This window comes from Falco biarmicus, chromosome 1, assembly GCF_023638135.1.
Source record: "Falco biarmicus isolate bFalBia1 chromosome 1, bFalBia1.pri, whole genome shotgun sequence".
Classification (NCBI taxonomy): domain Eukaryota; kingdom Metazoa; phylum Chordata; class Aves; order Falconiformes; family Falconidae; genus Falco; species Falco biarmicus.
Window position 1 is genome coordinate 104,513,793 of NC_079288.1, and position 21,264 is coordinate 104,535,056.

The 21,264-nt window shown below is 39.3% G+C and overlaps 1 protein-coding gene across 39 annotated transcripts in view; it reads left to right on the forward strand.

Moving 5' to 3' along the window:
- The window catches only part of ANK2 (ankyrin 2), a 382,388-nt gene that overhangs the window by 259,354 nt on the left and 101,770 nt on the right, over window positions 1-21,264 (forward strand). For 34 of the 39 annotated variants that reach the window (XM_056356296.1, XM_056356314.1, XM_056356324.1 and 31 more), the window contains 8 exons: window positions 237-260; window positions 2,404-2,502; window positions 3,654-3,752; window positions 11,869-11,967; window positions 14,006-14,203; window positions 17,185-17,283; window positions 17,454-17,552; window positions 20,056-20,154. In XM_056356296.1, the coding sequence (XP_056212271.1) occupies window positions 237-260; window positions 2,404-2,502; window positions 3,654-3,752; window positions 11,869-11,967; window positions 14,006-14,203; window positions 17,185-17,283; window positions 17,454-17,552; window positions 20,056-20,154 (816 nt within the window). The remainder of the gene's footprint in view (window positions 1-236; window positions 261-2,403; window positions 2,503-3,653; window positions 3,753-11,868; window positions 11,968-14,005; window positions 14,204-17,184; window positions 17,284-17,453; window positions 17,553-20,055; window positions 20,155-21,264) is intronic. The other 5 variants (XM_056356279.1, XM_056356413.1, XM_056356536.1 and 2 more) reach the window with 1 other exon arrangement.

The following is a 21,264-nucleotide window of genomic DNA, read 5'->3' on the forward strand; positions in this document are numbered from 1 at the left end:
CTCTCATTATTTGTAAACGAGAAGACACTGGAATGGAAGCAGAATCACTGCTTCCCTATTAAATAGGATACTGGTTTATTGCCCATGGGAACATAGGTTGTATTTAAAGTTAATGCATGCTTGAATGGCTTTTCCCATAATTAACAGCATAATTCATTTCAAAAAGCAACATAGTTCTTCGTTTTGCGGCTAGTCTTTAATATTGTTCCTCTTTTTCCCAAACCATGCTGCATCAGATGATGGTGAATAGGACGACTGAGGTACCGAGATAAAAAATTTTTCTTTCTGTTATTTATAATTATTTTCTCTTCTCTGTGGCAATATTTCTTTATTATTTAGCACTAAAAGTGAAGATATGGCTCTTCTTTAATGCACAGAATTTTAAGACTAAGAAAACCTATTTTTATTGATCCTTTGTCTTAGAATTTCTTTTTATTTGTGTCACTGTTGAAGTAAATTTTGACAATTCATATCAGTTCAAAGAAGTCTGAAGTAAGTAATGGAGCTAAGAGGATAAAGATGCTTTTCTAGATCAGCTTTTTTAGTTATGAAAATGCACTTCGTTGGCCTAACTAAATTAAGGTGTCTGGCTCAGCCAGAGTAATGATAAAATTAATTTTCCTTCTTTTACAATTATAAATATAATCAAATCCTCCAAAGTAAAAACTTGTTCAGAGCATCAGCTTATTTTTACCATTCTTCTTATTACAACTTTTTGAATATAAAGTTTTGAAAAGTCCTTAAGGTATAGCACATAGTCAGAATTTACATGCAGCAGATATTACATTTCTCACAGGGATTCAGGAAATACCAAGTCTTCAAGCACTTCCACTAAAAATCAAGGGTCCGATTAGCTAGAACTGTAATTTCTCCCCTGCAGATTATTATCACATTTAGGAAAGAGATTTATTTCCAAGAATGAGGTCATTATTTGAATGCCTGCTTTTAGGTAATGGAGTTTCTCTGTTAGATGAGGGGATGAATTTTAAATGCATGCACCCTTGTGAAAGTGCATCCTGCTCGGTGTGTGCACATGTGAGCAAGTTGCCGCGAGGCAGCTGGCAATGGGAATTGAAAGGGTGACAGCTTTGCGCTGGCATCCACCCGTGGGCACGTTCTTCACTATGATCAATGTGACAAGGGTTATCACTTCTACACCTGCCATCACGTTACTTCTCAGTACCTTGTGTTTGTCACCAGGCAAACACATGTCCGCGAAAAGGTAGTTGTTAATGCAATACACATGCAAACTATAGCTCAATGCAGCATCGTATTTTTGTGCCCAATATCCTCGGTAGTCATTGCCCTGCTAATCTATCACAGCAAGGTGATTATGAATTTAATGAGTGTGTGACTGGACTTTGACCAGGATCACCTGTGGGCTGACAAGCAAGTAAATGGAATTAGGGTAAAATAATGGGCTTATTGCTCTACCTTTTGGGAATAAAGTTGATTTTGAAGAGCAACATGTGCCTACATTTCTGTATTCCAAGAGTAGTTCAAAATGATGATTTCTACACTGCAAGGAATGAAACCTAGTTGAAAATATGGTATAGTCTAGAAGCCAAAACTATTTCTCCCTTTCTATAACAGTAAGATCTGATCAAATCAGTGTGAATCTCTTCAGGGAAACCTCAAAAGCAAGATCCTTTCTACTTGAATTACTTATGAAACTAAAAGCTTGCACTGTGTCCTAGCTTCTGAAAAATTAATCTTTTTTATGATGTTGTCAAGCAGTTCTATATTTCATATCTAAAGCAGGTTTCACCTTCTACTGTTCAAGAGGCAATAAGTAAATTGTGTTTTTTTTCTGATGTATAGATGGAAAAGTTTCTTCAGATCTTGAGATCCAAATTGTATCTAAATATAAATAATTATGGTTCTTATACTGCGATACTAAGTTTCTCATGTACAACAAATTCTTCAGTCACATGTTGAATAATCATTGCTTTTCAAAAAAAAAAAAAAAAGCAAGAAGGAAATATGTTGTCAATATTTTTAATCCTAAGAGCAGTAAAATAAGAGTCCACCAACTTTTGTGGTCATTTATCCAAAACCAGTAAATGGATGCAGCCCAAAAGACCCATGTTGCTTCCAAATTGTAATAAGGAAACTTCCTTAATTTTCTTCAAGAATGGCTAATATATTAATATTTTCTGTGATGAAAGCTACTTATCTTATTGGCTGCTGATTTAGAAGACTGAGTTGGAGAATTAAAGAATGAAGCACTTTTGATAACCTCTCGAATGAAAACTGCACTCTGTGCCTGAAAGGCTGTGCTATATTATAGGTGAACTGTGACATGATACATTTGTTTCCCAGCAGCTTTTAAAATCAAGTTCTTGTTCAGTTGATTATTTTGTATGAAATGATTTCTATAATAAGGGCTGTTTCTCTTTATAGAGTGGCTTTACACCTTTGCACATAGCTGCACACTATGGAAATGTCAATGTGGCAACGCTTCTGCTAAACCGAGGAGCTGCGGTCGATTTCACAGCAAGGGTACGGAATAATTTCTTTCTCTTCTTAGTTTAATGACCGACAAAAGTGGGAGTGTTTCTTTGTGTAATTCTTAGTCAAGAGTAAGTGAGGAGCAAAGTAATGCTGACCTGTTGTGTTCAGAGATGTCTTCTTTTTGCAGTAATTCTTAAAGGTTGCCTCCACACAATGCACCAGTGTCCTTGGGAGTTGAGTAGTGCGCGGTATTCCCAGCTGAAGGAAGCAGGCTCCTGTGACTAGCTCTAGAAAGCTCATAACATGTCAGCTCACTTCAGCTTTTCTGTCAGTCAGACGTACTCCAGAGATATATGTAGGATTTATCAGCTTATTCAGTATTTGCTATACTAGTTTAATTTGGTATTTTCGCATATAAACATAGTTGGAAAAAGTAAAGGTGTATTGCCATTATATAAATGCAACAATAAAACTACTAATTGATCATGACTACTCTTTTATGGTAAACAACTGTAGAGCTACGTAATATAGTCTCTTTGCTGTTGTGCATTACATAGTTTGAAGCACGGCATCTGGTGCCATAAAAACCTCTGGTAATCTGTACCTCAACACAGCTACTGGATCACAATTTTTTTGTTTAATTTCGCCAGACACACTTTGAATTACTTCAGAGTTCTGCCTTTCAGACTGACTTCCTCCTGTTGCCAGTCTGGAATAGCTGCTAATATTATTTCTCTCCTCACCCAAAGTGCTTGCAAGGACTTTCAGCTTAAACAGCACTTACTCCTTTATGCTATCGGCATTACACTAAGAAGGTTCCTTTGTGTAGGAGTCACGCATCTGTGTACTCTGTGTATGTTGCAATGATTTAAATGCATCAGTGTTTTGTGAATATTGACTCATTGGACTCTGATACATGTTTGTTTATTTGTCTGACCCTGGGACTGTGATGTTCACTGCTTTGGCAGATGTGCTGCTTCGTTTAATAAAAACCCCAAACAATGAATAAAGATTCTTGCTTAGAAAGGAATTACTAACTCTAGCTTATATGGTGTGTGCCTAGCTCTAATGCTCAAGTACATTTTCGTTTATTCTCTATGATGTGATGGTCTCATTTTTTTGTGATCCGAACACAAATTCACCACCATTATACACCTTCAAATCCATCCTGCTCATTGTTTGTTCTTTTCATGGTGTAGAATGGAATCACCCCACTGCATGTGGCTTCCAAAAGGGGAAACACAAACATGGTGAAGCTCTTGTTGGATCGCGGAGGGCAGATCGATGCCAAAACCAGGGTGAGTCTTTCTATTCCCTGAATATGATGTTGACCCTTCTTGGGAATGGATTGGGATTTTTTGTTTGCTTGTTTTTTATTTTTAAGCCAGAGACTGGGAACACAAAGATTCATACTAGGAGTTCAGCTTCAGTGATTGTGTCTTGTTCTCTGTTCTTGAAGTGAGATATTAGATGTGGCTGCTATAAACGACTCACAAAAAATAGAAGTTCAGCTGAACACAGCTCCAAAAATGTTACACATTGCCTCCTCACAAGTGTACTTTTTTAGAAACATGGACCAAATTTAAATTCTGACTCCAAAAATAATTGAGGAAGAAATATTTTTGTACCTTTTTGTACTTCTTTAAAATTCAGAATCTTACCTTTAGTTTTCAGATTGTTATTTATTTTATGTAAAATGTTTTCTATGATGGGCTAAAGAATATCAGGTATTGATAACAGCAGGAGGCAGAAATACTATTTCCTTTAGTCTCCTGTAGAATCTAGCTACATTGTACAAGAAAAAAATATGATGAAACTGATCTTTTTGAGGAAAGAAGCCTGTTGGTCCAACTTCACATGACACAAGAACACGCGTGCTGCACAGCAATGGGAAGTGGAGGGTTTGGGCTCAGCCAAGCCTTTCAGTCCCCTGATGTCCTCTAAATGACTGTGCCAGGCATAGCGTGCCTCATAAAAACTGCCATAGTGGGCTGGCAGTCACCTTTTATCAAAAAGTCAATACTGGGAACATACTCTGTGCCAGCAGCCCATTCACCTCTATCCCAGACTAACCACTGCAAATTAGGTGACTCTCACTACCTTCCTTCTCCCAGGTGTCCTGTTGAAGTGCCACACCAATACTGCGCTCTTTATTTAGGGCAGATTTTGCAGTCATCCCAGACAAAAGAAAAGCCCATCAATGTATATGGGCAGGGTTACTTATTTCAGATGGGATTTTGGAGTCACCTAGGTAAACACAGTCATTTATGTGAGCCGAACTGCACGGGACTTGTTCTTGAAAGCTGCTGGGTTTTAAGCACTGATCTGCAAAATTTTATCTCCAAGTAATAGAGGGTGCCTTAGAACACAAGAGTTTACAGCTGGGCATAAAAGTTTTTGTTTAATAAGGTAGAAAGGGAGAGGAAGGTAGAGGATATTGCAGTCAACTACCTCTGCAGTTACTTTTGTATTAATTACATCAACCATTTGTTGCTTCATAAGCTAGGAAGTCAATCATGATTATTGTGTAACTCTGTATGTGGTTATGATTTTGATTTCTTATTATGTATGAAATGTGTCTCTTATTTTTTTTTTTTTTTTTAAATTATGGTTGATGGAAATGAAGGTGTGCAGTAAATCATCCCTGGTCAAATTTTCTGCAATAAGTGCCTAAAATCTCATAGTAAAGAAGCATGAAATGGTAATAATACATTGCAGTCAGGATATTCCACATACTTATAAGCATAGTAGTCATATGGAAATGGTCCATTTGGCCTGTGGAATGACAGTATTGATTCACCTATTTCCTGTTCAGCATTTAGACACTGGTTTTAGACAAGTTGGCACATATGATTGTAAAGGACATCTTAGATTTTAAGAGGTCAAGGTGTATTCCCTTCCCTGCTCACTCACAAAGACTGATTGCAGATGTGAATGAAACTGAAAGAGCAGGACTCTGTCCTGCGTAGGTGGAAGGTGCTAATTTTAGAGTCTTCTCATTGTCTTGGCTTCCTGCCCTTTGTCAGCTGCTACATTAGCTCAAAACCTGTCAGCACAAAGATGTCAGTGAAAACCCATAGAAGTATCCTAAAGCACACATACCCCTTCGCCCAGGCTCATGAGTTTCCTCTGCTTTCATCTTCTGCCTTCTCCCTGCTCAAAGGCACATGGTGGTGGTCGGCTGCCTGTACTGCACAGTGGGGAAGATTCCAGAGCTTTGGTTTTGCTGTCAAGTGTCTCTGTGGCATGGTTTTGTCTTCATGCCAGCTGTTTACATCTTCTTGGTGTCCTTTTCCCTTCGCTTTGTCTGCATGCCTTGTGTGCTTTGCTGTGGCTGTGAGCATGTAGGGTATTGAAGGGGTAGGCTGTGTGTTGCATGCCGTGTGTACATGTGTTCGGTACTGTAAAGGGCAGACCGCTGCCGCCTCCACCTCGGTACTAACATGCTTGCCTTTCCATACTTGCCTTTTCATTGCTTCTGAGGAACACATGCATTCTTCCAGTAGGTCAGATTCACTGAAAAACAGTCTAATTAAAAGTACTAGGAGAGTTCATTGCTGGATAGCTTGGGCTGTTATTCTTAGTTTCCATTCCACATCAAAATAAGCTTTTTGGTTAAAAACGCACTCATTGCTTTCATTCAGTTTCTTTAAATAAAGATGCACAAACTTATTTTAACAGATTTTAGATGAGCCTCTGTACTTTAATTTTGCAGTTAATCTGTGAAATCTTTTTGTTTGAAAATGTTCCATTGGAATGATCTATTAGGAGCCCCTGTGTTGTCTAAAAAAACCAAATTATAATGTATGTTCTTCAAAGGGAGTAAACCATGCATGTGTCCTACTGTTCCATAGTTAATGTTGCATGCCAGAAGAAAGCATCACTTACTGCAGGATTTATGTATTTCAATTTTCTATACATTTCATAATGTATTTGTTGAAAATTTATGGCATTGCTCACTAGAGTATAAAGATGTAGAATTGTAAATCTGCTTGCTACACTTAAAAATTTTAAAATAATATTTTACTTAATTTTTTTTCAGGTTTTACTATTTTGCTCAACTGACTACTAAATAAGTTTTTAAAACATGGAATTTCATTTCTCTTTTCTATTGTATCTAAAGCAAAAATGTAAACTCCATTCCCAATAATATTTATAAGATACTCTTATTAGTACTGTCTGTTATATCTACATTTGTGCTACTTCTGTTTCCACACAAGCCTTATTGGGAGTTTTGTTTGCTAATTAATGGGTAAAATGTCTTATGCTAAAACATTTCATACTTAAAATCTTAGTCAAATCTATATTGTCGACACATTTACCTGAAAGGTGGTGGAAAGGTCAGTTTGTGATTAAATTGATGTCGTGGTCAAGAGTAAGGTGGCAGTTATCAGTTCTCACCTGCATTTACAGCCTTCCAGAAACATAGCAAGGATTATTACAGGGAGAATTATTTTAAGCATTTAAAAGCAGAGCAATTTCAGCATGGCCTATATATATTTTTTTTCTATTAAAAAACCCACCATATTCTTTTATAATGGAATAGTAACAGTAAGTATACGCAGAGCATTGAAATGTTACTGACTACTAAAGCATTTTAGGAGTATTCTTTCTGAATGCAATTTTTGTATTATCTCTATTTTTTTAGTCTCGCTATAGAAACTGTAAGGAAAAAAAGGAACAAGAATGTGAGGCATTTTTAGGTTTTGAATGCTTTTATACTTTTGAAAGACAGTGTTAATCAGAGGCCTTTGTCACCTTGCTGGTGGTATTTTTGTGGGACTATGCAAATGCCCTTAGAAGGTGGGGAGAAACATGTTCACCTGTCTCAGATGCTGAAGTTTGTCACACATTTTGCGTTCTTTCTATTGAATCTTGCCAACACTGGAATTAAATTTTTCTTGCTCTGGGACTTTAGAATCCTCTTGCAGGCTTTTGTCCAGAATATTTCCAGTAGAAAAAAAATTCCAGGAATGAAACACAGCATCTAGTCTTGGAATGGAAAGCTTATTGTGTGGGAAAGTAAACATGTTGTGTGCCTGGAGCGCGGCAGCTGGAGCTGGAGAGGGCAGTAGAGGCAATAATGGTGGGGAGAACGTCTGGCATGCCATTTGGGTTGGAGAAGGGCCACAGGAAAGGAAGGCGGCTCAGCTGGAGCTGACAGAAGTGGAAGGTCCGTCACAGAGATGTGCAATACCAGTGGAAAAAGAAAAGGAAGGAATCTATGGGGCCTGGAACTCAGATCTTTTTGTTTGTTTGGTTGGTTATTTGCTTGTTTTGGCTTGGTTTTTTTGTGGTGAATGTGCTTCAGACACCCCTTAACACTTGTTCTGGGAACCTAATGAGGTTTATTTGTAATAATGTCTCCTTTTGTATGTATGCATTCTGACAAAATAGGCAAGGCTTTCTGCTGTTTCTGCATGGTAGTGGGTTTCCCACCATAAAGCCGTTGTAGCAGGATCCTAACCCTGTTTTGGCACTGTGCTATGTTTACGGGGGGGGGGGGGGGGGGGGGGGGGTTCCTGCAGTAATGCTGCTGTGACATTTTCTTCTAGTCTTCACATGTGCACAGAGCACTAATAATTCATTGGCAGTTTTTGCCGTTTCTTAAAGCAACGTCGGATTATAAATATCTAATCACAATGCAGATATTTACTATAAAAAATTGAGTGGATTCATATAATGTTTACAAGGGAGTGGGAAGGAATGTTGTACAGATTATCTATGCAAGCTATATAGATAGTGGCTATTATTTAGGATTATTTAAGTTAATATCTTATTACTCAAGCAAACGCATGGCATATTTTTTTGCTGCATTTCTAAAATTTGTACTTTGAAGGGCAGACCTGGAGGAATATTTTAGAGCATGTTTAATTATGCCAAGACTCTGTGAGCTTGGAGCAAGAGGGAGATTTGCCTTGTGCATTTTTAAAGAGGTGAGATTTAGTAGTAATGAAAAATGAACAAATGGAAAGGCCTTTATTTGTAGAGAAAATTTAGGCAATTTTGCATGTCTACCATACAAAATACTAAAATTTTATTTCACCCTTATAAAAATGAGACTATTCAGCTGCAGTTCAGAAGAATTCTTTGATAATTTGGCCTTTAATTTTCATGTGTTATCATTGATCTTCGTTCAAATGAGCACTGAATGTGCACAACTGTCAAGATGCTGCCCATATAATTTCCTATTAAGAATCTCTTGTAAGCACAGCTTCTTTTTGTCTTGGCCTCTCTGGTAAGCTGAAGTAAAGCAATTTAATCACTGTGAAAGGACCCAATAATTTATCTTCCCCAACCCTGCAGTTAGGAGTCATGCACAGAATTCAGAATGAATTTTACAGGCTAAAAAATGACCAATGATTTATTTTCAAGCTAAAAAGGCAAGAATTTACCTTCTACTTTGAGAGCCATTTAAGAGGAACTTAGGACTGATGGGATTTCATGGGTTCTGTACATACAGAGAGGATTGTAGTGTCATTTCTAGCAGTGACCCAGCTGTTGGTTACTTTGGAAAGCGTGAGCTAGGAGAGCACCACGTACGGCAACAACAGAACACCAGGTGCAGGGTTTCACTTGGAAGATGAAAACGTTTAACTCTCCATTATGTGCTGTTTGGGATGAGAAGATAAATATTTGACTACTTATGATATTAAATCGCTAAATTTCTTGTCTCCCAGCATGGTGGCCTTTGTGTTTATGGGATATCCATTATCTGTGCTTCAAAGTCTGTGTCTCTTCAACCCAGTGTTGTACGTAGTGTCAAATGATGTGTTTGGTATTTTGGTCAGCATGTGTTCTTCAGTTTACGTGATGTATCAATTAGCAATGGAATGATTAAAAAAGCACATAGGCAAAGTCCTGCAACAGATTTCAGAGCACTGAGGTTCATAGCAAATAGGTAATGGTGCAAAAGAGGACTGATCTGGTATACCAGTGTGTCTCTTGATGTTGGCTAATGTTAGTTTATCTTCATGGTATTACGTACTAATTCTTCCACTACAACAACTCTCTCTTCTCAGTTTCCCTCACCTTGAAGAAAACATATAAGCAAAAATAGAATCTGAAGTATTAAATAGGCAATATTTTTAAAAAATTATATGCTGTTTTCCCCCAGGGCAGGAGGAGGGAAGAGAGTTATATGGGAAGGCCACAAAGCATATTGCTTCATTCACCTGCTGGAAAGTGCACAGACAGTAAATGATGATGCATTTATAACGGTATGACAGGACAGAATAGGATAGGTAGAAAACTTTTATCCCCACTTTTAGAGGGGATTGTAGATAAGAACAGAGGAGAAATCATGCTTTTTAATGATTTAGTGCTTATTTTTGTTTTAGCTTGACTTTCTTGAGGAGTTGATGTGTTTTGTAGCTTGCATTTTTCTTCTTTTTTCTCCCTCTGGGGATCTGTCCTGTTGTGGTTTTTGTTTTTTTTTTTGTTTTTTTTTTCTTTTTTCAAGGGTTCACACAATTCTACCTTTCTTTTGCCATTTTATTAAATAAAATAATATCAAAGTCACTGTGCAGATAGGGAAAGCGTACCTCCCACATTGACTGAAAATACAGAGCAAAATATAGAAACTGGGAAGAGGTATCAAATAAATACCTCCTCTAGAAAGGGGGATATATTCCTCACCTTAGTAATACTATTGGAAACTGTATGAACTGCTCTGGCAGTGAGATGTAAATATACCCCAGCTGGGCGTATAAAGACTTGATGTAGGGGACTGAAGTTTCAGTGCAGACACCCCCCCACTCCCCCCACCCCCCCATATGCTAGTTACACCCTATTCCTTTACACTGACCCCATCTGCCAGGTCCAGAACAGCCCTGAATTCTGTTTGCAGGTTTGATCTTGCATCTGTTGAATTTCATTGCAAAGCTTCCATGGGTTTTAGTGATGCCTCTGAGATGGTAAGTGTCAAGGCACACCTAACCCCTTCACACATTTCTGAAAAATCTCTGGCAACAGTAGATAGGTAAGGGAGAAAAATTCCTCCCCACAGACCTCAGATCCTCACTGCCGAGGAGCTGTGTTGCACTGCAGGCTCTGAAAGGTGCTCTGTGCTTTCGAAACCGAGGGTAAGGGAGCATCTGCTCCTTGGAACTACCTTTTCTAGCGTATTACAGGGCTATGTTTGCATAGCCAAAATGATCTTTCAATTGCAATGGCACTGTGCAGTCTAAAGCTATTTTTAATTTTAAAATGTTAGCAGTAGCAGTAAAAATATAGTGATGTAGACTTCCTCTGAACTCCAGCAAGGCAAACTGTATCAGCGAATGGAGCAGGGCCACTAGCTCATACTTAAGGCCATGTTTTTTGTATGTTTTTAACCTCTAAGTAATTAATCTATCTCAGACCAGTATATTAATCTGTTACTGGATTCTTCAGAAAGTACCCTAGAATAACAGCATCTGTCTCATCTAAGATGAGCAGTGGCTCAAAGGAAGAAGGCTTTTCTTGTGATTAAAAGCTATTGCCAGTTCACCTTTATAAACCTATCTCTGTTGAATGAGTATTCATGACTCCTCCAAGTCCATGCTTGAACAGTATTGAGATAAATGAGATGAAAACTTAGCTTTCTAGATCTTATGCATTTTCTTTTTTCTGTCATTTAGCACTAATATTCTTTTGTAACCATTTTTCTTGCCTTATATTTCCTGTATTTTCTGCATAAAGTCCAAACTGTAGCAGAATTATTTAGAATGCATTCTGCTAGCTCAGTGTTTCATTGACACATCTGCTATCACTGCTGTGATCTTTACTGAGTAGCCTGAGCAAGTGTTTTGGTATAGGGTGGTGTTCTGCAATGGAAAAAATATTGTGGAGTTGGTGGTCTTACAGCAATTTTAGCAAAAAATTGTTAGCTCTTTATTCACCATTCAGATCTCAGAAAGGAAAGGTTTTCTGCTTGTTTCTCTCCTTATCTTTTTCTCTGTTTTAAAATCTTCTTTCTTCTGCTACCTGTTTAAAAGAAAAATAATTCTAAAGTAAATTTTCTAGTATGAGCATTTCTTATTTCATCCCTGCATCAAAAGCAATCCAAAGGACAAGGGGTGATTAAAGGAGCATCCTTGGCCCAGCACGCATTATCCAGGGAGAAGCAATACAATCTCAAAGCCATGCAGAGAAGGAGGGGAAGGAGGTGATGATGCTCACATTTATCCTCTTTGATAAAAGATTTCCACACACAATGGGTTTCCTCTCTGAAATGGTAACCTTAGTGTGTCCTTTACTGGTGGAAGGAAGAACAGGGATGAAACTTTGTGTTGTGGAGCCAACTGCACTTAGGAGTTAAAAAAGAGTATTTTTACATGCTTGTTGGGCTGCATTCCTGGAAGGATGTTCCTTAGAGTGCTAGGGCGGACAGTTAAGGATGTGCTCATTTGTTTTCCCTCCTTCTACTTTAAGGATGGACTCACCCCGCTGCACTGTGCTGCAAGAAGTGGACATGACCAAGTTGTGGAGCTGCTCCTGGAACGAGGTGCCCCACTGCTTGCACGGACCAAGGTGTGTGTCTTATCTGACTATACTAACAGCTCTATGTAACTTTCCATGGAATTTTCAACGTCACTGAAAGGACAAGGAAAACGACAAGAACAGTTCTGTTCTCCCAAAGGAAATGTACTAATGGGCAGAATGAGCCAAAATAAGGTTTTCTTACATAATTAGGAACTATCCTTATCAAATATATGAAACACTATAGACTTCTTTGCCCTCCCTTCTATAATATCAGACTAAACACATGTTATACAGTGCTGCTGCAAGCACTTCGTTTGTGATGCTTCCTAAGGCCATAGGACACAGAGATGGGCAAGCTGGGTCAGTCTCTCCTGAGAGATGTTTCCTGGTATGTACTTTCTGATCCTTCACACAAGCTAACTAGGACCTGTGAGCTGCAGCTTCTCCTAATTGTTTTTGTGGACTATTTCAGACTTGGAAAATTATTTCAGTGTGTTCTTACTTATTTCTGAAAAGCACACATCTAAGATAACGCATTTCTTACAAATGCTGCCCCTTTGGTCATTGTTATTGGTAGTAGAATAGCAAACCCCACTGAGCAGCACTTCACAACAGTAAATTTCAGAGTGCCTGACAAAGGTAGGTGGTATTAGCTGGAAAACAGTGGAACAGAGTATTGCAATGATATGCTTGAGGTCCCCTGCAGGATCAGGAGGGACAAACAATTTAAATACCAGTTTCATACTGGGCCCCACTCCCTCAAACATGGCTCAAAACAAGGGCAATTAGTGTATTCTGACCCATAGTTACCCTTATTGTTTCTCTCTATAGTCTTCAGGAGGTTTTATCACTGGGTTGCAAGCTTATCAACTACATCAAATAAGGATGTGCTCAAGCTATGCATCCTTGAAAACACCAAGTAGTCCAAGTCACCTGTTTATGCAGGAGGGATCCACAGGGAGATGGGAATAGTAGGGAAAAGATTCTTTATAGTTTCACTGATTCCTTTGGTGGAAGAACATTTGGAGAAAGAACTTCATGTGTCAACACCCTTGCTTCACTAAGGCAGAGAGGCTCAGAATAGATCCTGCCACATATATTGTGCACACTTCAGGCAGGATTCCCAGATGTTGCCATTCAAAGGCAGATGTTGCCCATCAGGACAAAATACCAGCATTGCTGTGGCAGCATCTGGATGTCCCCACTGTGTCAAGGATTGAGCAAAGCAGAACTGTGCAGTGAATAATTCCCTCCTTCCAGGTGACAGTCAGTTTCTCATTCAAGTCTGTAAGTTATAGTCTGTCTTTAAACAACGCTCTTAAAGTACATTATTGTGTGTAAAATGGAATTAGATTTAAAAACAACTTCCCCTTTTAGCTTCTAAGTGAAATAGATAGTTCCAAGCTGGAGACAGACAAATATGTAAATATTAAAACGATTTTTTTCTGAAAATAACTTGTTATACATATTAATAGCAACAGTTCTCTTTCCTCTTAATTGTCTACCTTCCATGGACTTGAATATTTACAAAAAGATATATTAAAGCCAGACAGGGCTATAAAACCTCTGCTTCCACTGCCCTGCAAGTGTTATGGTTTGAACAAAAGGTCCAACCATGATGGTAGTTGAAAGTATCATTTCCCAGAAGCTCAGGGGTCAGGTTTGCCAATATAATTTTTTTTTTTTTCATTGAACACTTAAAAAAAATAGGTTTCTTAATAAATATGATGAATGGTAAGTAGGTGCTAATTAACATACAACCTATGTCTTACTGTTATGAGTATCCCTGGAACTGTCTTTTAAGGTCAAGATATGTTTTATTATATCATGAGGCAAGACCATTAGATTCTTTTGTTTTGATTAAATTCTGATTTTAGGTAGTTATGTGATGGTCCTCTAAATTTGCCTGTATTTGCTGGAAGGGGAGGGGTGGCTATAGCTTTTTCCAGCTTTTTTTTTCCAGCTCAGATGTGGCTCTGTTTCAGTGTAGGGGTACCCTGCAAACTCATGATGGCATCCTTCTAATATGTGTCACGATCTGAGTGAGAGTTACTAGAAGTTACTGTGCCATTTTCTTTTGCCGCAGAATGGACTCTCTCCACTTCACATGGCGGCCCAGGGTGACCATGTGGAATGCGTCAAACATCTACTGCAGCACAAAGCTCCCGTGGACGATGTCACGCTGGATTACCTGACCGCCCTCCATGTGGCCGCACACTGCGGCCACTATCGTGTCACCAAACTCCTTCTGGACAAGAGAGCAAATCCCAATGCTCGTGCCCTGGTAAACCTGTCCCACCTGTGTCATGTAACCAACCTATCCAGGGCAGATGAATAGCTCTTACCAGTAAAGCTAAATGAAAACTGCCAACAGACTCCCAACGACCTTAAATAGTTGCAGTAACAACAGGGTTTGTCACGCCTGCTGGTTACCAGTGTTGTCTCGTGTGCTTAGGCCTAGTGATGGACCATGTCCTGTGACAAGTGGCTGTTGTATAAGGTCTGGAAGCTCTACGGGGTTCCTAAAATCAAAGCCATTTCTAGTTGATGCTAATGTATGCATTGCTATTTTACTGAATTAAAGGTTTGGTTTTCCATACTATATGATACGATACACAATTTCAAAACTTTCAACTGAATCAGTAAGTTAATTGGCACAGAGAAAATATATTGAAAAGCTAGTATTTCTGCATTTATCAAATCATAACATTCCCCTCTATTAGGTGCCACTTCCCTTCCTTTTCAAAAAACAGTTTTTCTGATGCTTACAGGAAAACACTCACTGACCAGACCATTATCCCCTAACTGAGAGAAAAACATCATTTTTGGCTTCGGGAACATATAAAGCTTTCAAGAACGTTTATCCAAACCCAGACAACATTCCAATATTCTCTAATAGGAAGTGTCCCCCTGAACTGTTAGCTGGGTGGAAGTTAAGACACTGATATATTACAGTCAGTGGGGGAAAGAAAGAGACTGTGTACACTTGAGACACTTCTGCATGGCAAGAAGTCTGCCGTTGCCTGCTGTATTCAGTGCCTCCACAGAACTTCCACTGCTGGCCACTCTGACGTCTGCCCCAGCTTCTTGCCTTCAGTATGAGCCTGTGTTTTCCTGTGAAGGCTTCCCCTATCTGTACTTCCCTTACTTCCTTTTTATTTCCTTTATATCCTTATTTACTTCCCTTTTTATTGAAACAGTTTTTTTCGGCCCTCTCATTTTTCTTGGCTATACCCACATATCCCATAACGCCTCTTGGCTTCCTCTTACACTTTTCTTGTTTTGTCTTTCTCAGCATCAAGTTCATTTGGTTGATCTTTTTCGATGCTGTTTTCATCCTTTCTTGTTTTTCTTTTCAGTCTTCTGTTTATCTTTAGCTGTACTTTCCTCAGCTACCCACACATACACATTGTATGCTAGCCCTCACATATTTTTTTTCTTCCTTTCCATGACCAGAAATATACTTTCTGTTCCTCTCCCTGCCTCCCTCCCTGAGAAACATCTGAAATGAAATGAGAACACCCTCAGGCCGCTGCCTTTCTACTCTCTTCCCTCCAGACTCTTTTTTTTTTCCTCACTCTTGTTTCATCTCCCATCAGGGACTTGTCGCCTCTGGGTTGTTTATAGTGTTTAATATACTAAATGATGCTCATAGTTTCTGTTAGTGATACATTTTTTCTGCCTTCTCCTCTCCCCCATCAAACTGTTCCTCACTGAAATAGAAGTAGGAAAATTAAATCAACTCAAGCAGTAAAATTAAGTGAAAATATGGAAACTTCTGAAACAGTAAAACTCCCTGTGAAATATATTGAGATATATTGTGTGGGAGGTAAAATATCTAATGGGTTTGATTCTTTCTTTAGAAATTGGAGAAGGCTAATAGTAGTAGTAATTTTCAGCAGAGTCCTGTGATGGAATAAATGTTACAAATAATCCATTTTCAGATAGATAAAAAAATAATTGTTAATGTTTGCAAAATTATTTGGGGATACAAGCACTATACGAGTTCTTAGCTTTTTCAGTTTGTATATGCTTTAAAGCACCTTCAAATGAGCTAGTAATTAACATTTCCCCTAACAGAAGCTTTCTGTAGAATAATCTGTCACATGCCTCTTCCCATGAGCTAAGATTTCACTGATAAATTCTGTCTACTGCTGGTTGTTTAGTAATACTGATCCTTTTCATTAGAACACAGGAATTCTTCAACATTATCTAAAAGCGTTACCTGTGCTTTTCACATATGGTGAAATAATGTGTTTGCTTAGCTTTAGGCACACACCTAACCTGCGTTAACTATAATAGTACATAAAAAAAGCTTGAAGTCAAAGCATGTATTACAGTGTAGAGTATGAAGACATGCTTTGATCTGGGCTTCGATCTTACTGAATAAGCATTTCCAAAGAAATGAATATGTGCATATAATAAGCACAACACGAAAACTACTGTCTCACAAAACAAAATGCTAGGTTGCAATCTTGATTTTTAGATGTTCCCTTCCCGACCTGTCATTCATTCCTGTCCCTGCCCCATTTTGTTTTAATCCAGATCAAGGCTGACACCTTGCTTACAATGCCTTACGACTCAGCAGGGCAGGAATAAAGGAAAGGGAGCCACAAATACTTCACGTGTGAACACTTTGTATCATGAAACCATGGCTAAAGTAGTGATTATTTATTTAAGATACCTCACAGAATGCACATGTGCACATAGACATGAATATAAGATACTGTAGATTGATGCGTAAATGTAAAAATAAATACACATAGATGCTTAGGCTACAAGATATTCTAATAAGACAAAGTAAGGTGGAACCTCTGTTCTTTTCCTAGAGAGGTACAGAATATGCTTTATACATTTCAAAAGACACTTAACTGATTTCAAAGTGATCACTCTAAATTCTTACATTTTCCTTGTGTTAGCTAATCTTGGAAACCACTTTAAGTCATTTGTACATATAGACGTGTGTAACCTTTGGAACTGCATACATACATGTGCACACACATACACTTGAAAGTCGGAGCGGGCATGCCTGTGTTTGGGTTTTGGAGGTGGAAGTTCAGTTTCTCTCCATTGCCTGAGAAGAAAGCAGCACTGCTGCTTTGTTCTGCCTCAGACTACTGGAAGATGTCTGTAATTCATAACCTGTTGTGTTTAAGGAACAGTTGCTTCTGGTACTCTAACACTTCTGCTCCCAGTGTGTCAGCATGCAGCTGTGTGGAAACTGTAGCTGCATGTTTTTAACTAACATGACTGTCTTTTGCACAGAATGGTTTTACTCCACTGCACATTGCCTGCAAGAAAAATCGCATCAAAGTCATGGAACTCCTGGTGAAATATGGGGCTTCAATCCAGGCTATAACAGAGGTAGAAAAATGTTTCATGTCCTGAAGAAACATTCCTTCTCTCTCTCCCTTTTTACTTCCTTTTTTCTCTCTCCTATCATGCCTCACTTTCACTTATGTTTTATTTAAACGAAGAAGCCCCTTCCCTATGCCCATGCAGAGGAGTAAAACTGCTCTTGCTTTGTTTCGCAGTCGGGCCTCACACCAATACACGTGGCTGCATTTATGGGCCACTTGAACATAGTCCTCCTTCTGCTGCAGAACGGAGCCTCTCCCGATGTCACTAACATTGTGAGTATGGCTTTGACTAGAATCATCTGTGCAATACCTCCTCCGAAAAGGGTCTGGCCTACCATGTAGCTCAACCAAAGGTCACATTTTAACAATACTTTACGACTTTATTGCATTTTAGGACAAATTATTCTAGCACCTTTCGCAAAGGGGGGAAAATGGTGATTGTATATGCATCATAAGCCATCTGTGGTTTCATGTATTCTTCAATAGTGCTTGAGTAGGTAAAGTTTCCCTTAGAAACAGACAAAGCTCACCAAATACATCCAGAACTGATTATAAGCCAAGTCCCAGCAAAGACTGTGTTTTGAAGGATGAAATTAAGTCCAAATGGCTCCGATTTCTGCTTGCATAGTTTCACTGGCTGCCATGAAATTGTGTCGTTTGTATCAGCGAAAGGATAGAAAATGCTTAAAACCTAACAGTTAAACAAAAAGTAAGAATGTTAAATTCAAGATGTTCCTCTTACACAGGGAATTCCTGGAGCTGGTGCCTTTCGAAAGAACATGCTTAAATCTAGAAAATGTGACCTTTGGGAGGCAACACAAAATGCAGAACCTGACTTACCACAGAAATCAGTGTTTGTATACCAGTAGCTTAGTTGCCAAGAGGAATAACAATAAAAGGAACATGGTAGTTTTCTGAGCTGTATTTCATAGATATCTTACCATTCATATTTGTCAGGATAAACAAATATTCAACTTAGGAACACCTGCACTTTGAAAGCAGCCTTTTACCAGTAAATAAGGTTATAGGTAGGTGTTCCCAACAACAGAAAAACAACAAAGATGTAGTCATCCAGGAACAGTGGTCTCATCAGTTTTTCTCAGAAAAATCTTACACGAAACCTAGCAAAAATTTTGAGCACACAGAGTTGTTTGCTTGAATCATTAGAACAGACTTTTCTTGACAGTCTCTTACTGCATTCATACTTTTTTATAGAAGCAGTCTTTATATAAAAACTTTATTGATGATATGAAAGCCAATAAGAAATTCTTGTGGAAGCAATTAAAAGTATTGTGTTACCAGACATTTCTGTGCAAAGTTTAACACTTTACAATTTATGCTACACAGGTGTCTTGGCTTTTACTTGGTAAGCTGAAGTTCCCTGTTGAATTACTGTTTCCAAAAGCTAAATTGCATTGCTAATCCAAGTACAAAAGGGTCTTTAGAGAAATTTGATCTGTAGTGTGTGTGAAATGTAAACCTTATTCACATTTTAAACAGCTCATTCTTCAGGTAATAAAGTTTATGTAGATGAAATTCTCTATTACGGTTTGTAGCTAGGACTGGGATTTTGTTTGTTGCGTACTTATTAATCACAGCTGGTAATATAATGTTAAAATGACAAGATAAATTGACTCCTGGTGAAGAGGGTTTGCTTTAATTAGAATTTCATAATAGTAGACTGGCTCAGGCTGCTTCTTTTCCTACATCTAAACAAAGGACAAGAAGACATGATTCCTGATTCTGATGCAGGGTGTTCATTTTGGTGATTACACTTCAACTTGATAGTTGTGGGCATAAAAGCCATATAACAGAATATACTTCAGCTCTAGAGTAAGGAGAAGGAACAATGAACACAAAGGAGTGATCGGTCCTGCTGTGTTGTCATAACATAACAGATAAATACAGAGCTCCTGGTTGTGGAACTGTCAGTACCTCATGTGCTAGATACTGATGAACTGTACAGGGACCCTTTTAGTTCACTTCAGGACAGTGCACTCAAAGAATGTTGGTCAGTGCAAAATTAAGCTAGAAATGCCATCGTCAAGGAATACTCGCGTTCAGTGTTCCTTTGCAAACCTGTGCAAAAGTAAATGCTTTGAATGTGTCATTCATACTTTGTTATCCTGATCTGAAATTCCACATCACTCCAGTCAGCTTTCCAAAACTTCATATTCTCCTTCAGATTCTGTGGGCTACAGAAGGCTTGAAACAGGATTCACTCCATAGCCTGCAGACGTAGCCGTGCTGCTGAGCACAGATTTTACACATTTCATATGCTGGCTCAGCTGTGCACAGCCATTGCAAGGCCTTTTAATGCTGCCAGCTCCACACAGTGTGCAGGAAGAGACCATCTGGAAAAATATCCCCTTCCATCTTGAGGCTCATGTGCCTCATGATCCCTTGAGAGAGACAGGCTCAATATATTCTTATCTCCTGTGCAGCACACAAGCTGATGCAGTGTTATGTAGAAAGCTAGGGAACATATGTGACCACAGGCGTCTATACGGTAGAATTTTCTATAAGCTAGGATTTTCATACTGGCCCTCTGTAGTGAGATTAGGTTTGTCCGAGTTTGCAAAGGCAATGCCTACCCAGGCCCAGCGACATGGATGCACACCCCTTCCTGAACCACCTGTTGCTGGGTCTGAAGCCAGAGCCTCAGCTGGCAGGAAGGCGGGTCTCTGCACAAGCAGACGTGGGTGGAATTTACACCATCGGAGCTCTGTCTCTTCATGGAGGTTTAGGACACTGAAACACTTTTGCTTCTCTGCAGCGTGGAGAAACTGCGTTGCACATGGCGGCACGTGCTGGGCAGGTGGAAGTAGTTCGCTGCCTTCTGAGAAATGGGGCCCTGGTTGATGCCCGAGCAAGGGTAGGTGTTCTGCTTACAATTATCTTTGCTTTATCTTACTCAAAAAACATAGCTGAAACAGGGGAGCTAGGGAGGAGCAATTTCATTTCTATTTGATCTGTTGGTACAATGTTAAGCACACCTAAAACGAGTTCTGAAAACAAGAACTTACTTCTGCACAGATCTTCCAAAGGGAATGCGTGCGGCGGGCTGACCCTGTCTGGCAGCTCAGCCCTGCTCAGTTGTTCGCTCACTGCCCCTACAGTGGGATGGGGGAGAGAACTGGAAGGGCAAAAGCAAGAAAATCTCTTGGGCTGAAATAAAGACAGTTTAATAGGTGAAGGTTAAAGAAAAAAAAACCCAAACCACAAAACCAACTCCTCCTCCCCACAAGCAATGCAAAAGCAATCGCTCACCACCTCCCACCAGCAGAGCAATGCCCAGCCAGTCTCTGAGCAGTGGCTCCTTTGGAAAAAGTCACCCCCTTGTTTTATTGCCGAGCATGATGTTATATGGTATGGATTATCTCTTGGGTCAACTCAGGCCAGCTGTCCTGGCTGTGTCCCCTCGCAGCCTCTTGCCCACCCCCAGCCTATTCCCTGGGGCGGCAGAGGGAGAAACAGAGCACGTCTCGGTGTTGTGTAAGCACTGTTCAGCAATAGCTAAAACACTGGTGCATTATCAATGCTTTCTTGGTCAGAAATGTAGAACAGTGCACCATACGGGCTGCTGTGATGAAAATTAACTCCATCCCAGCTAGAATGCACCTGACTCACACCAGCAATAGCTATTCTGTTTGAGCAAGGAGGTGCACAGCCATGTCCTAAACCCAAACAGCAGAGGTTCTGATAGCAGTTAGTGCCAGATTTTGAAACCAAGGGGACTGTTTGTAAAGCAAGGTACAGCTGTTGTAAAACAGATTAAGAACACAGAGGAGTAAGTGATGCTCACAGTGAGATGTGTGCTATCTGCTTGATGAAAGAGAAGAACAGTGTTTTCCTTTGTAGTTCTCTCTGTTCTAATAAGACCTTGCCGAAGCTCATTGCAAATTTAACCCGAGCCCTCTGTTACTGCCTTTCTTTGTGCTATTACTTCCTATGATTTTTTGCAAGACAAATGCCTGGAGAGATC